We start from the raw sequence: 17,812 nt of genomic DNA, 5'->3' as shown, positions 1-17,812 counted from the left end.
TATGCTGAGTCTGTTTTGCCTGTAACAGTAATTGGTGAGTGATCTCTCTATCCTTATCTCAACCCTTGAGACTATTTTCATGGTATTATATCCCTCTGTTCCTTTCAGGAGGAGGAGTGAGAGAGTGGCGTTGTGGAGTTTAGCTAGGCATCAGTGTAAAATCACCACAGTCCTTTTAAACAATGCTGTTTCCTAGCTATCTGACTGATACATATACCTTCTCATACTTTAATCTACATTTTACATTCAGTCAGTACTGAAGTGTGAAAATGGAATAAAGATAGCTTTGGAAAAAATAAGTGAATCTTTCAATATTTTATACTGCTAGCAAACAACAACCACAACACAAAACCATGTTGTATGCTGATTTTCATTTGTATATGTGGTATACTTATTTATAATTCAACAGCATTTAACAATGCATGTTTGTTTATATTTAAATTTTTGAGACAATACATATTTAAAATGTGAGATTAAAGGGCTTTTGCTGCCTTTTACTATAAAAATATACTGAAACGGTGACATGGATTCCACTGGCTTCCCAGTGGCAGAGCATGGGAAATGCAAAACAGCTTCCTTTCCTCTTGCAGCCTCACATATACAGCATAGTACTGCAGAGCTTTGGAGGGGTTATGACACACGATGTTATCCATCTGCTTATTCAGAAAAAGGGACATAGATGGAAAGGTGGGAGGTTTATGATACAATCACCATCTGCAGTTTCCAAAATGCTGCTGTTGTAGCCTCTGGGAACTCCTCGTACTGATGCTAGTTGTGGTCGCTCATGATGCAAGTGTTCCACCAGACCAGTGGTTACATCAGGAGGTGCAGAGTGATTATCTGTAGAAATGTAAGAATGACATGGGAACTCATCAGTCACGTTAAGACTCAGTACATCCAAAGTTGCTTGTTACAGCCTTCTTGCTATTCTTGTTACAGCCTTCTTGCTATTCCTCACACGTTTTGTGCACCGCTGCTCACAACAGAAAAAGCAATGGGTTTTCTGAGGCATGATGTGGTATGGCCTGACGTGACAAGCTGTTTAATTTCAATGGTGTGTGATACAAGCAGTTAAAATTTAAATGTTTTATAATGTACATTTACATAGGGAAAACAGGGCAATTCTCAAATTCTCATATACTCAAGGGGCTTGAGAAACACCTTATAACAACCTTGAGGCAAAAACCTGCATTGCTTGGAACTGCATCGTGTTTCTGTACTACTAAAGAATGCTAGCAAGTATTGTCATCCCAAAATTGTGACCTATTTTATGGAATGATTTTGTGTGCAATCAAAGGTAAGATATTCAAGTATTTGGAAGAAGTGTTTAAATAAGGAACACCTGAAGTACTATTATCAAGAATTGGAGGCCTGAAATGTTCAGAATCCTAATGAATAAGAACAGAACTGTAACAGGAAAAATCTTATGAACACAATGCTGCACTGTGCTGGAAGAACTGGATGCGGTCACACAGCTTGCCAGTGATAGAACGCTTGAAGAACTTTTGTATGGCACAAATTCTGCAGTAAGAACCCTAGGGAGATAGCCTAGGTAAATAAGCCTAGGGAGATAAAGGCAATGCTGGGAAATACATGTATTAACCCACTCTTTTTGAGGAATTGATTAGCACTAACATAAAAAGTATTTCCAGCTCTGTTCACAGATTTCCAGAGCTTAATACAAACCACCAATACAGCTCTAAGCAGTTTTAGTGGGATCACCAGAAGAAAATGTTAAATCCATTCTCATACTTTCCAGCCATCATCACTGCAATGACAATTGTTGTATTAGGGAGATCTGTCTTGCCAGGTACTAAGCAAGGACCACAAATTTCTTTCCTATGGGTAAAGATACAAGAAGGACAAAACATCACTTGATCCGACAAAGGTGGGAGTTAAAACCAGTAACAAGAAAACATGGCAACACAGCTAAGCCACAACACTTTATCAGTGGAAATCCCCAAATTACCATTCTGCATATAATATGTCATAACCACTAAGCATTAAAGTGACTCAGAGCATAAATCTATTCCATGCACTTGACATCATGTGCATATGGATACAAATATAACAATCAAGAGAGAGAACAATACACACACACACACTACGCGACTTGGTGCACTTGGGTCAGAAGCTGAAATGCTGAAAGGATACGGGTTTTGCCATGCACTTTCCTGTTGGGCAAAAAGCAATCCTCCATCCGCATACTCGAGACGGATTTTTGAAACACAGAAACTCTGCAACTAGATGCACAGAGAGTAGCACAAGGAAGAAGCTATTTGGGAACAGTTACAGAAGTTCTGTGTACTTGTGAACAGTTCAAAGAAATCACACAAGAAAATGAAAATTCTTGGAAAACAAACAAAAAACAATCATCCCAACTGAAAACAAACACATAAAATAACTATATGGAGGTGCTGTTCTACAGCACTCAGGTATTTCACAAGCATCTCAGAGCCAAGTTTCATGCAAATCAATGTCCCTAATCACAGAAAGAAAATGACAGGGGTGCTTATGAACAACAGCCCTGTTGTCCACAGGTACTTTATCCTACGCACAGCAGAGAACAGATCCTCCCTCGCAATTCTGCCCTGAGAAGGCAAAATTATTTCTATGCATGTAAAAGGAGTAATTCCAATTTTCAGGATTTACGTTCAGATGAAAATTACATTAGCCTCATTAATTATTTAGGCATTTTATTCATATATGCCCATAAAAATCCATGAAATTAATCTGTATCATCTAGAGATACTGTGACAAAGCACATAAAGAGAAAAGCTGATAAAGCGTCTGCGAACAGACTTGTAACTTGGGGACTAAAGTTAATTGGATTTACACTGAAGTACCTTTCAATTACCGATTAGAAGGCACAGAGATAAATGTAAAGGAAGGCAGTAGCCCAAGAAAAAAAAAGTATGATATACAATACAGAAACCTAAAAGCTAGACATCAGTCAGAAAGTGATCTCTAAAGAAGAAATTTATACTGAAGATTCAAAGACTTTAGAAAAGTTCTGATCTAATGTGATGGTTTTACTCAGGTGGGCAGCCGAGCTCCAACACAACCTCTCTCACTCCCCCTCCTCAAAGAGAAAGGGGGAGAGAATACGATGCATGGGGCTCAAGGATTGAGATAAGGATGGGGAGATCACTCAGTAATTATCATGATGGGCAAAACAGACTCAGAGTAGGGAGATAGTAAGATTTATTGCCTCTCACTAACAAGCTAGAAAAGTGAGAAGGAGCCTCTGTAGTGGGGCACCATAGGCATGGCCTCTGGGAGAAGAATCTAGAAGCTGCCCCATGTTAGATAAGGGCCCCGCTGCTGGCCAGAGCCAAGCCAGTAAGCGATACTATCTGTGCCTCTGTGAGAGCATATTTAAGAAAGGGAAAAAACAAACAAACAAAAAACAAAACAAAAACCAAAACAACAACAACAAAAAAAACCACACCACAACTGCTGGGGAACAGCAACTGGGAGAGAGAGGAGTGAGAAACAGAGAGAAAGAATTCTGCAGACATCATGGTCAGTGCAGAAGGAGGGCAGGAGGTGCTCCAGGCAGGCAGCAGCAGTTCCCCTGGGGCCTGTGGAGAGGCCTCTGGTGGAGCAGGCTGTCCCCCTGCAGCCCATGGGTCCCACATGGAGCAGATCTCCACGCTGCAGCCCGTGGAGGAGCCCCCGGTGGAGCAGGTGGATGTGGCCTGGAGGAGGCTGCAGCCTGTGGAGAGGAGCCCATGCAGGTGCAGGGGTCTAGGGGGAGCTGCCACCTGTGGGGGACCCAGGTTGGAGCAGAGTGCTCCAGATGGATGGACCCCATGGTACGGACCCGTATCTGGAGCAGTTCTTGAAGAGCTGCTGCCTGTGGGAAGCCCCCGCAGGATCAGTTCGGGAAGGACAGCATCCTGTGGGAGGGACCCCACGTGGAGCAGGGGCAGAGAGTGACTGAGAAGGAGCGGCGGAGACGAAGTGCCATAGACTGACCACAACCCCCATTCCCCTGTTCCCCTGCGCTGCTCAGGGGGAGGAGATAGAAGAGGGTGGATGGGGGAAGGTGAGTACTAAAGCTGCCAAAATCTGAAATCATCAGGAATAATGCATCTGATACACACTGCATAGCACTAAAAACACAAGAACTTCATCATGGACCGTGCTCTGAGGCCCACAGCAGCTTGAGTGAGTCCAGAGGAGGCCACAAGGATGATCAGAGGGCTGGAACACCTCTCCTAACACCTCTCCTAAGAAGACTAAGAAGAAAGACTGAGAGCTGGGGTTGTTCAGCCTGGAAAAGAGAAGGCTGCGGGGAGACCTTATAGTGTCCTTCCAGTTCCTAAAGGGGGCCCACGGGAAAGCTGGGGAGGGACTCTTTCAGGGAGTGTGGTGACAGGACAAGGAGTAATGGCTTTAAACTGAAAAAAAACAATAGGTTTAGATTAGATATTCAGAAGAAATTCTTTACTGGGTGTAGCGAGGCACTGAAACACACTGCCCAAAGAAGATGGATGCCCCAGCCCTGGAAATGCTCAAGGACAGGCTGGATGGGGCTTGGAGCAACCTGGTCTAGTGGAAGGTGTCCCTGCCCATGGCAGGGAGGGAAGTGAGTGTGGTGTGGTGCGTGTGGAACTAAATGGTCTTTAAAGACCCTTTCAACCCAAACCATTCTATGAGTCTGTGTAGTGCTTAGGTTTTCTAAATTATGTTGAAAAAAAGATAAATTATTTGAAATACAAAGTTTTTACTGTGCCACTAAGTCCCTTCCTGTAGCTTTACATTACTGTGCATCTGTTGCACACACAGAAATCCACCGTCATTCTTCACTACACAGTGTACAAAGATATTATAAAAATCATTTCCACAGCACAAAAGATGGCCTTTCTCCCTTCCTACCAAATATTCCACAGGCACAAGACTAATGTTCTGCATTTAGAAAAAAAAAGAAAAAAAAAGGTAACATGAAGTTCCAGACCTTCAGCATTACAGAGATTGAGAAAAAACTCACATTTGCATTTCGGCTTAACAGTACTTCTATGTTTTCACTCTAATCCCACAATAAAGGACAAATTTTATCATGACAAACTTTAATTAAAAGAAAATCACTTTTTAGCTTGAAATCTAGCTTTGTTAGTACCTCTAATTTCATAAAATTCCAAAAGATTCTGGATGTTTTTCTTTTTTTTTTTTTGACGTTTACCAATCGAGTTGCCTTTGAAATCCAACTAATATTCGCTAGTGTAAATACATGTCGCTCAGAAAGCATGCACAAAGAATATCATCCTTTTGAAATTCCACTTTTTAGACAACTACAACTTTAACTTCTGCTTCTTGATAAATTAAGCATTTTATCAAGAGAATGTGTGTTCAGATCTCGTGAACAACTGGTTTGGTTTAAATTAAAATACACATATATCATGTGTACCTGGCCCTTAAAAACATTTGAAGGCTATTTGTGGATATCTCCTCGTGAAGCACAGCATTCATACCTGACTTTTGCATTTAGCTCTGCTTTGGGATTTTAAATTAGATTTTATTGCAACCACACAGGCATGTCTTTACTGACCTAGCTGGGTGTGTGCCATGAGATCTGCAAGCACAGTGGCAGCAGCGGTGGCAGTAGCAGTATTGGAAGCAGCAGCAGGTTTCCCTCCTGGATGAGATGAGGTGGAGGATGCAGAGGATGAGGTGGACGAGCCCTGAATAACACGGTTAAGCCAGGGCTCTACGTTGGAATGGCTCTGGAACGGAGTGGAGGTGATCCGCCCTTGCCGACGTAACGAGCCCTCATCTTCTGATGCTGACGATGTGTCTGTGATTAAAATAACGATGACAGCCATGTAATGTAGGAATGACCCAACAGACAGGAACATGAAGTTTTTCCATGTTCTTCGCATAGTGTTCTCATGTGCTGCACATGAGATGCGTGTATTAAGCTAATGGTATATTCACATGCACAAATCCTGCTTATTGTCATTTTCAGTGTAATGCAACAACTTCTACATGTTATAACAAGAAAACACATGAAGGAAAGTTTCATTTAACTCCTGTATTTGGAAAGACATAATGCTTGAAGAAACCTTCTACCTAAGGTACCTAGTGTACTTACTAACTATGCTAAGTGAGCATACCACGCTTATGGAATATTTATGTTCTAAACAGATAAAGTGAAATTTCATCCAAACTGAAAAAACATGTTGGGTATTTTTCATGTTTAGATTCTTCTGACTTCTTTTAACTAGTTACTAAAAAAACCCACAGTGCTATAAAGTTCAATGAAAAAGTCATTTCATTAATCTAAGAATAAATAAAGGAACTAAAAAGCATGAATTTTAACCACATAAAGTGATATTAATGTGAGCAATATATAAATGCTTAGTAAAGAATCTTTTCATTGTAGATGTATTTTTTTTGCTGTTAGAAGTCTGATGAAATGTTCCCATTTTAATTACCACCATCCAGTTATTCACAGATTTTTCTAAGTTTCCCTTTTGCATCCAATCTTTCTATATTTATCTACTCAAAAGCAAATAAAAAGGTCTTTATATATTTTTAAATATATATAAAAAAAATCTGTTGACTTTGAGTGAAAAAAAGAAACTTTTTAAAGAAAGACATATTGTCTTTTTTCAGTCTGAGATCTCCTGTCAAAATTGTTTGAACGTGAAACTGAGGCTTGCCACAAAACACACTACATAAGTTGGATGTTCAGTCTCTTCCTAAAGAAACGATAGTATTTTAAGAACTTGATCCTCAACATAGCATCCTCCAATTCCGGTAATCAAAAGGAAGCTCCTAAAACAATGTGTTGCCCATATACTGATAAAGCTCACATCAAGTCAGTTTGTGCAGAGTGGTTTTAAGTCACGCACAATGGTGAGAATAAATTAGAAAAGATACTGCAGGAAGAAGTCAGCATGTGCAAAAAAAACCAAACAAACAACTGATGAAAATGACAAGGTGTCCATTGCTGTACTCCAGAGTCATTTCCAGACACAGAGCTCCTGGGCAACATAGATTGATTACCTCAGAAACTTGCGGCCTTTGCTTTGGCATTTTTCTAAATCTACTGAACACAGAAGATTAAGCAATATATAATTTCATAGCAAAATTTTGTTGAAGCCATACTTAAAATCATTTCCTCATCTTTGGGAACAATTTTCAACCACCAGGTGTTTAACTTCCTGTTTTCAGGAATATGTGTATTTCCAACAGCTCTAGAATAATTGTTCTTAAATAGTGTGAAAACACAAATTAGTTTAACTTAGTGGCCGTTTCAAAGTTAAAATCACAAATCTCTCATTACTTGGCCATCCCTAGTCAAATATGACAAGCTTTGAATAAATATACACAAACAATTGATCTTTGAGAAGATACTGCTGTGGATCACCATTCCTGGGCCTGCGCCTTATATTTCTGTGGACGACAGTTGTAGTTTTTGGCTTCTGACTCCATCTGCCCCTGGAGAGGAGCCAAACCAGCCCATTAGTGCTTGCAACCTTCCCTTTCTTTTAGACGGAAGGCAAAAATAAACAATTCCAGGAAGATATAACAAAATAGGATCATAGTCAGGTTTGGAAAAAAAAACACAAAACACATTTGTGGTATATTATCACTTTAGAGTAAGAAACAAAAGTACAGAAAAACACAGGTTTCTCAGAGGATACATATTCTGATGGTGTTCATTACCCAGTTACAAGTTCAACAAAGTCTCTCTAAAATTTCTACTCTTTCAGATATCTTATATAAGCAGAGGGAAAAAAAACTTTCAAATGTAAAGAATGTAAAGTATTAACTGAATATGAAATGGAAATACTCATAGTAAAAACTTCCTAATATTAAAACAATTATACCAGAAACAGAAAAGTAGCCAGGTAATATCTGGCTGTGCGACAATCACAGGAGTTAAATCTTGGTTCTCAGTGTGCTGTGGACAGAATACTATGTACTTGGCTTGCAGCTCTTCCTGTCTGGGAGCTTACCCATGATAGCCACAGAAACCACTGCCTTAGGGACCAAACACGTACCAAGACAACATCTCAAGTTCTGATCATGTGAAATGTGTATGGGAAGGATGAGAGACTCAATGAGGCATAAACAATAGCACATCAAAATTTTTGGAAAGACAGACAATAAAAGCACTTCCATTACTACTGGCCAGGGGACTTTGTTTTGAAGTTAACAGTGTAACTAGAACACAATGCTTCCTTCCTGGTGATGGATGGTAACTATATGTAACAACGTTTCAGTTATTAAGTATTAACAATGTCTGATTTTAATTGCATTCATTTCTGCAAATACAAGGATTGTAAGGTAGTGGCTTACTGGCTCAGGTCTACACATCCCCAGTAATGTGAAATGGGAAAAAAAATGTTTTAAACTCAGCATGCTAAATCAACTAGTAAAATTATTTTGAAAGAGATCTGAACTCACAAAAATAAGTAACAACAAAGGCATGTGGAACTCCTGACCCATCATAAGTTCATGGTTATTGCACTATTAAAAAGGATAATTCAGGGTAGGTAGTACAATGCCTCCCATTCAGGTGCAGAGAGTGTGTGGGCTGTGAGCAATGAGACTTCTGAAATCTTTTGCCCAGCTCTCACATTTAGATAAAGCTCTATGCACTCTGGTAACATGACAATGTTTACAGAACATTATCTCCTGAAACCTTTACCAGCAAATACAGGCTGACAGATTTATTTATTTTCAAGAAGACTGACCAGATCCAGCAAGTCTCATAACTTCCTTGCCAGAGTAAAAAACTTTGTTACTAGTGCTCGACAGTAAAATTAGATGCTTCAAAGCCAGTTGGGTTCTTTGCAATTTTCTTGCTGAGTTAATTTTGCAAATACACTGACACTGTTTCCCACAGAAGTCACCTGGGAAAATTGGCTGTTCATGGCTTGGACAGTTCACTGGGTGAAGAACTGGTTGGATGGTCAGGCTCAAAGGCTCACAGTGAATGGGGTTCAATCCAGTTGGTATCTGGTTACCTGTGGCATTTTCCAGGAATCAATGCTGGGGACAGGTTTGTTCAGCATTTTTATCAACAATCTGGATAAGGGGATCAAGTGCACCCTCAGTAAGTTTGCAGATGATACCAAGTTAGGTGGTACTGGTGATCTGCTTGAGGGTAGGAAGGCTTTGCAAAGTTATCTGGATAGGCTGGAGCAATGGGCTGAGCCCAGCTGCAAGACATTCAGCTGCTAAGTGCCAGGTCCTGCACTTGGGTCACATCAACTCCATGCAGCAGTGTTGGCTCCGGGGAGACGGGCTGGAAAGCTGCCCAGCAGAAAAGAACCTGGGGGTGCTGGTTGACAGCTGGATGAATGTGAGCCAGCAGCGTGCCCAGGTGGCCAAGAACACCAATGGCAGCCTGGTCTGCATCAGAAACAGCGCGGCCAGCAGGACTAGGGAAGTGATTGTCCCCTTGTATGCAGCACTGTGAGACCACACTTTAAACGCTGTGTTCAGTTTTGGGCCCCTCACTACAGGAAGGCTACTGAGCTACTGAGTTGCTTGACCTTGTGGAGAGAAGAGCAATGAAGCTGATGAAGGGACTAGGAAAGTGAGGCTTGTGAGGAGTGGATGAGGGAACTGGAAGTATTCAATCTGGAGCAGAGGATGCTGAAGAGAGACCTCAATGCTCTCTACAGCTACCTGAAAGGAGGTTGCAGGGAGGAGGGTGTTGGCAGGGAGGAGGGTGTTGGTCTCTTTTCTCAGGTGAAAAGTGATAGGATGTGAAGAAATAGTCTAGAATTGTGCCAGAGGAGGTTAGATTGGAAGAGTAGTCAAGCAGACCACACAGTTAGATTAGGAAGAGTGTGGTCAAGCAGTTGAGTACCCATCCCTGGAGCTATTTACGAGACACGTGGATGTGGCACTGAGGGACATGGTTAGTGATGGGGCTCTGCAGATCAGGCTGGTGGTTGGACTAGATGATCTTGAAGGTCTTTTCCAACCTAGACGATTCTGTGATTCTAAAATAAGGCCCATAAAAAGACAATTATTTTTGTCAATTGATGCAGCTGAAGCAACTCCTCGGTATTTTTGAATGGCCTGGTCTCTCATGATACAGTAATACATCTAGTTGTCTTATCTCTTCTAAGGGTATCTCATAACAAGTTATCTTCTCTTACAAGCTGCACAACAGATCCCAGAGACAACACTTTATTCTTCTTTCACAATAATTTGGTTCGGGTTTTTCTGTATCCCACTAAAGCCCAGACTGGCTATTTTTACTTTTGTGCTAACCACTTGGACAGACATGTTAGAAGATGACATTCTATCAGCTCCTGTTTGATTGCATTTTTGCCCCTCCCCCCAAGAAGAAACAGCCAAAACTTCTCTTCTCCTTTAACTGGTAAATCCAGCTGCATTCCTAACCAGGGTACTTCACAGAAGATTATCTATATTCTGTAACCACACTTGACAACAAAGGAGGCTGGAATTTGATATGACTGCAGCTATATAAACGGTTTCTCTTAAGGGAAAATATACAATGTTGAATCTGCTAACCCAAGAGGGGCGAGGCTGCCACAGCTCCATGCCCCAGGTCCAAGCAGCACTGAGGCTCAAGCATGTATTCTCAGTAGACACACATGCAGAGAGCACATGTAGGCACCACATGCATGCATACACTGCTGGCCACACAGATAACACACACTGGCAGCACCCACAGCTTCATTCTGCTTCCTTTCCAGGATGACAGAGGCCTCTGACCTGAGTCCCACGCTAGGGGATGGTGCTTGGTTTCTCTCACTCTGATCTCTCTGTTTAGTGGCACCCAGAGCCTCTGGCTGCTGGTCCCAGCACAGTGGCTGGCACTCAGGCTCTCACTCCTGCTGCTGGCACCATGGACACACAGGCCTGAGTGACTTGTGGTCCCACTCACTGATGACACTTGAGTCCACTCACACTGGTCCCTCCAGTTGCTGGAACCCAGGCACACAGTCCCCCAACCCATGGTCCAACTTCAGCTGCCAGACCTCAGCCTCTCCCCGCACACTGAACAGGAAGTCCTTCACCCAGAAAAATCAACAGAAATAGATTGTAACAAAGATCGGACAGACAACATTGGTCATGTGCAGGGCATAGCCAGGGAAGCCTACCACTTATACAATTGGCCTTTTTTTTTTTCTTTTTTAAGTCTCCTTACTCCTTTGTTTTCCCCATACTTGTTTCTCCACAAATCACCCAAATCCATCCTTTCCCCCACTTTTGGTTCCTCACCTAAACACCTATAATAAATCTTGTGCAATCCTAAAATGCCTTTTCCCTGCATCCCATAATGTGTCCCATACCCCCGGCAGCACATGCCCTCCAAGACCAGAAGGTACTCTTGTACTGACCAGACTTGATAGGTTTCATGTCTGGACAACCGGGCCAAGGCTCTCCAGGAACAGTCCTGGAGGGGCCTGGAGAGGGTGAACCCTTCCTCTGAATACTTGATTTGGGTTTTCGTTGTCACTGTTCTCTGTGCTCTTGTGGGCTTGTGAAGGTGGATCTGTGATGTGCTGATGACTTCTGGGATGGGCCTGGGAGTAGCTGGGGCAAGGTGTTGTTCGGGCTCCCCAACCTACCACTGTTGTCTGTACTCCTTTGAAGGTGTGCAGATGAGCCCTGATCACATAACCTCACAGCTTCTCCACATTATATACAGGGAAGCTATCACATTTTTTACCTAGATTCTCTCAAGCCCCCAGGATTTCGATTCTTTAATACAGCACACAAACCTAAGATGGAGCAGGTAGGGACACTGTAAGAGCTGCTCCAAATCTGTCCTGAAGGAATCCAAAAAAGAAATACTTGGGTTTTCTTCAAAAAACTGCCAGGAGATTCTAGTTTAAATGCTAAGGGAGACAGGGAAGTCTAGCTGTCCTCCCACTCCCTTACCTCTCCCAACAGAGCTTCTGGATGCCAGCTATTTTTTGTATACTGAATCACAGAATCATCTAGGTTGGAAGAGACCTCCAAGATCATCTAGTCCAACCTCTGACCTAACACTAACAAGTCCTCCACTAAACCATATCACTAAGTTCAACACCTAAACGTCTTTTAAAGACCTCCAGGGATGGTGACTCAACCACTTCCCTGGGCAGTCCATTCCAATGCCTAACAACCCTTTCAGTAAAGAAGTTTTTCCTAATATCCAACCTAAACCTCCCCTGGCACAACTTTAGCCCATTCCCCCTCGTCCTGTCACCAGGCACGTGGGAGAATAGACCAACCCCCACCTCGCTACAGCCTCCTTTAAGGTACCTATAGAGAGCGATAAGGTCACGCCTGAGCCTCCGCTTTTCCAGGCTGAACAATCCCAGCTCCCTCAGCCGCTCCTCGTAAGACTTGTTCTCCAGACCCCTCACCAGCTTCGTCGCCCTTCTCTGGACTCGCTCGAGCACCTCCATGTCCTTCTTGTAGCGAGGGGCCCAAAACTGAACACAGTACTCGAGGTGCGGCCTCACCAGAGCCGAGTACAGGGGGACAATCACTTCCCTAGCCCTGCTGGCCACGCTGCTTCTTATACAAGCCAGGATGCTGTTGGCCTTCTTGGCCACCTGAGCACACTGCTGGCTCATATTCAGCCGACTATCAACCAATACTCCCAGGTCCTTCTCTGCCAGGCAGCTTTCCAACCACTCATCTCTCAGCCTGTAGCCCTGCTTCGGGTTGTTGTGCCCCAGGTGCAGGACCCGGCACTTGGCCTTGTTGAACTTCATACAGTTGGCCTCAGCCCATCGGTCCAGCCTATCCAGATCCTCCTGCAGAGCCTTCTTTCCCTCGAGCAGATCGACACATACACCTAACTTGGTGATGTCTGCAAACTTACTGAGGGTGCACTCGATCCCCACATGCAGACCATCTATAAAGATATTAAAGAGAACTGGCCCCAGTACTGAGCCCTAGGGGACTCCACTAGTGACTGGCCTCCAACTGGATTTAACTCCATTCACCAGGAATCTTTGGGCCCAGCTATCCAGCCAGTTTTTAACCCAACTTTTAACCCTGTCTGCCCCGGAGCCGATCACCTCGGCGAGTGGCTACAAAATGGTGGCGATGCCCGATTTGAAAGGCCTGCCGCTGCTGGCTCTGCCTATGTCTCATCAGCCTCCCTCGCGAGGGCTGCTGGGTCCTGGCAGCTCCCTCAGCTGCCTCGAGTGGCCTTAATGCCGGAAAAAAAGCCCCACCCGTCTTGATCCCCCACTCCGCTGCAGAACGCATCTGCCCCAGAGCCGATCGCCTCAGCGAGGAAATCTTAGGCAGAATAACAGCATGTTCTTTTCTTATCGTGATACACTTCACTCCAAACACACAGTGATGTGGCAAACTACACGAATGACAGAAGGACAGAGTGAAGCAGCACAAATGCACTACTGATTGTAACATCGGAATTTATTTTGGACAGTAAGACTTAATAGTGCTTTCAAAAGCTATAAACAGAAATTTTACAGCCTCTCTCCTGAAGCTTCAATATACAGATAGTCACTATAATTGAATTTTCTCCAAGATTTCACTTTATGCAATTCACAATAACCTTCATATATACATAAACAGCCTGTACACAAGAAAATTCAGTAGCATGATAACCGCCCTACTGCACTAATTGTCCTTATGGGCATCCAAGTATACAAGAAGTAGAATAATCTAATCAAGAAGTGTGATACCTTAACCTATCTTAAAGGGAAATTGTAAGGGGGAAGACAGATCCGATTTAAGACTATAGAAGATACTTATTATTTTTTTAACTAATGAAATAACCAAAGACACCCCCACCCAAAACAAACAAACAAAAAAAAAATACAACAACTGAGAAACTAGCAAAGAAAATTGGAACTTCCTGTAAATGACAGACAGAAGAAATAGAGCCCAGGAAGCAACAGAGCAGCACAGCAGATCTGCTCTTTTACAGGACTAAGAAATAGAATTGATAGAGAAGGGCACTAGAGGTCAGCGTGCTTCTACTCTAGGGGCATATTAGAAATGGCAAGAGCACATCATTCACAGCTTAAGAGCTAAGCTCTTCTTTGTATACAATACTGGACCCAAAATACTTGGCTTGCTAGCAAGATGTATCTGGAGAAAGATTTGCTTAACCTCTAGAGAATTCATTCTGAGGCAATAGGAAGATTATCATTTTTCCTAAAAAATTTAAGGAAACATCCTGACCTAAACAATCTGAACAATTATAGCATATGACATTGAATGGCTTAAATGGCTCACAATTGAAACAATCTGATGAGTGTTCTGCAAGCTAATGGACCCTGGTATATCTTTTTTAATTCTTAAGAAAAAGAATCTTATGCAACATGAAATAAGGTACTTAGAACTCTGACATACTTGCCAAGATTCTCTCTTTCCAAGTAAGACTATGTAAGAGAACGGACAGGGCAACTGCTCACACTCTCTTGTAGCTTTCAAGAGTATCTTTATTAGCTACAGCATCTCTAGATGAAACACTAAAAGCTTTGTGGAAAGACATCAAAGAACAAATCCAGGCAACACATGGTTATCAGCAAATACAGCTATGAATATGGAAAAAGTTCACTGCAACTTGCTCTTTTATGTTTTGATAACAAGTTTACCTGGCAACATTTAAATACATTAACTCGATAGATACCTGGAGGTGTGTATGTTTCTACTGAAGAGTGCACAAGAACAGACCGTCTCTTGGAAGGCATGGGCATTTTTCTCTCTTTGTATTTCGCAAGAGCTGCTTGTACTGCTTCAGTATGGACATCTACATAGAAAACAAACAAAAAGGTTAAGAGTAATTAAGTTCAATCATAATTTCTTTCTAAAAACATAGAAAGCATGAATGTCATCCTTTACAGCTCAAATACAAAATATGAATTGCACATTAGGGCCCTTAATGCTTTTGTCCTATATTTAGTCCAACTGCTTAGCTCACGAAGAGCAACAGGTTTTCAATCTCAAAGGAAGAAGCATTTCTTGGAGAGCAGAAAGGTCCAAAGTTGAATTCCAGTAATGTGGTTTTGAACTCAAAGCTATGACAAGTTTATCAGTTGCCTGATAACCTTCAAGGGTGTTCAGTAGGACTGAACAAATACACTTGGCACCCACTCCACTCAAATGCAGTTCAGAAGCAATTCATTAGAGACTCAAGGGAGAATATAAGGAGGTCGAATCAACATATTTTCATCATGAAGTCAGCTTAAAAAGGCTTTGCTAGTATCATTAGAAAGAACACCCTGACAACCGGTATTGAAGTTACAGAACACCTAACACATTAATTCTCAGTGCTCATTTATTTTTAATTTTTGGTAAATTCCAATGCATATACAGTAAATTGTTATTTTTAAGCCATAAACAAAGAGTTTAGTAAAAAGGAATTAGTGTTCAATCAAGACTATACTGCAGATAAAAAATAATGTATTCAAGTAATTCTAAATTGTCTTCAATAGATTTTTCTCTTTAACATAGCTTTTGACATCATCATTTAAACACATAAAGCTTAGGTAAAAAAAAATATCATGAGAAGTGAACAGATGTCAAGGAGAAATGAGACAGACCAAAAATATACTGACTTATGAACTAAAATTTAAACTCATGAAAAATAGATAAAATGGATATGCACCAACATGTACTGATGAAGGGCCAAAAAGCAAGTACTGTGGTAGGATAAAAGCATGACCACATGTTTCACATGGAAGATGCTGTACAAGAATCATAGAATCATTTAAGTTGGAAAAGACCTCTAAGATCAAGTCTAACTGCTACCCTAGCACTGCCAACTCTACCAATAATCCATGTCCCTAAGTTCAGTTTTGAAAAATATATAAAAATGCATTCTTGTATTAAGAGGTCATCTAAGGCTGAAAATATGTAACAGGAGATTGATAGACATATGCAAGGTATGAAACCCAGAGGCATGTGACAATACACTTACACAATGTACATTAAAAGAAATGTCCTTTCTCTGTCCTGTACCTAGAGCAATAAACCTTAATGCCAACTACAGGTTGTCAGCCACAGCTCTGTATTTTAGGGTCCGTTTAAAAAAACAAACAAACAAAACAAAACAACAAATAATATTCATTGAGCTATAGCTCCTCAGTTCTACTACAGAACAGCAACAGAACAAAGTTACTGAAGTCTGTGCTGATTTTGTTTCTAAGCAGTACAAAAAGTACCGAAGAAAACTTGCACCTTCTCACTTCCTTAGCAGCATTACCAGACACAAGCCTTTGTCATGCTCACCTGCGATACATCCATCCATATTTAAAGGACTGTGTTATGAAAAGGATCCCAGAGTTTTAAAAAGTACTCCTAAATTAAGGAATACATAATTTACTCTGTTTACAATTATTACAAACAACAGCTCAAGTTTAGTATAGTAGCTGTAAATTCCATGCATGTTCGACCCTGTAGATACAACAACAATCTGCATGTTATTTCATTCGTGATGCATGAATCCTAAACCTTGCTTCATGGTAATATATGACCAGTAATGATTTGACAGAAAATCTGTCTATAGACAAACGCAGAGCTAGAAGGCATGTTAAAAATCATAAGAACTCATTTCTGGTACTAGTCCTGGCAACTTCTTTGGTCCTTGAGCATGAGGTTCTTCCCAGATAATTTCAAATAAGCCAATCAATTCCAATTAACTCTAACAAAGCAAGAGATAGCTAAAGGACAGGTAATCAGTATATATTTTAATGAAAATTGGAATAGTTTCAAGCATCAGGCCTCTAACAACGGCTGCTGCAAACTACTAGTGTCCCATCTGACTGCATGCCCATGACAAGGATTGCCAAAAAAAGAAAAAAGAATATTTTCAGGATGTATCTTAATTATAGTATGACATTCAGAGAACACTGGGATTAACTTTTGAACTGTAAGTAGCACTGTGTATAGACTAGAGAGGTTATACCAGCTAACCGACCCATTGGGAAACCATGCAAACTAATAACTGGGTTTTATTGATAATTTGACACTTGTGTAAGCAGCTATGAACTCACCGTTGCATCCCTTACACTTCTTGGTGGAACTGGTTTTCTCTTTCATTAAAAACTTCCACTAGAAGTTCTTTAGTTTGTTGTATTTTCCACTGGAATTTTGCATTTACTACTGAAATGTTGCTTCCCACAATAAGAAAGCAAGTATGACTGGCAAGGCTGATAGAGAAGAGAGGACTGTTGTAGGAACAAGCTCTGTCACATGACACGAAATACAGTATTTTCCACACTGCTATACAGGTGTCACACTTGCACACTGAACAGACTTGTTTATCAGCTGGAATAGACACATCCTTGTAGCCTATTTCAGGTAAGTTGGGAGAACAGGCTGTATATTGCAGCAGTAGCATCCAACAGGGCATTAGCAGTAAAGACCCAGCTGTTAGAGGCTGAAGAACAGTTGCTAGAAAAAAGTGAAAGAGTGGAAAGAGAAAGTATAGGTGCTGGGAAAGCATCTTCAAACACCCTAAGGGCTCACCAGCTAACTCACGTCTTCTTAGCCAAAACCAGACCGAAGTGGGGGCTAAAGCAAGAGGAGGAACAGGAGTCTTCACTAGGAATTGCACATCCTCATGGTAGAACTACCAGCAGCAACAGCAATATAGTGGCTTAAAGTGTCCTCTGAATTGTGGAATACAAGGTACTAAGTGCTTATCAGCCTGCACAAATGCCTGCAAAGTCTCTGCTTTTCTCACCTTTTCTACCACACTGTTGTCATTCAACAGAATGCAAATCTAGTTAAAGCACTGTAATGTTAACTGCTGTTCTGGGAACACTTAGGTAATTTATTAGCCTACAGTATTTTTTGACCATATTTTCACTGTTGCAAATTTTTGGGTAAT

The 17,812-nt window shown here is 41.5% G+C and overlaps 1 protein-coding gene across 1 annotated transcript in view; it reads right to left on the bottom strand.

Moving 5' to 3' along the window:
* The window catches only part of DIP2A (disco interacting protein 2 homolog A), a 117,753-nt gene that overhangs the window by 51,545 nt on the left and 48,396 nt on the right, over positions 1-17,812 (bottom strand). The window contains 3 exon segments of the mRNA XM_040561434.1: positions 712-840; positions 5,555-5,800; positions 14,609-14,728. Coding sequence (XP_040417368.1) covers positions 712-840; positions 5,555-5,800; positions 14,609-14,728 — 495 coding nt within the window.

This window comes from Cygnus olor, chromosome 6 (assembly GCF_009769625.2).
Source record: "Cygnus olor isolate bCygOlo1 chromosome 6, bCygOlo1.pri.v2, whole genome shotgun sequence".
Lineage (NCBI taxonomy): Eukaryota > Metazoa > Chordata > Aves > Anseriformes > Anatidae > Cygnus > Cygnus olor.
This window is presented reverse-complemented; position numbering and strand designations above follow the sequence as displayed.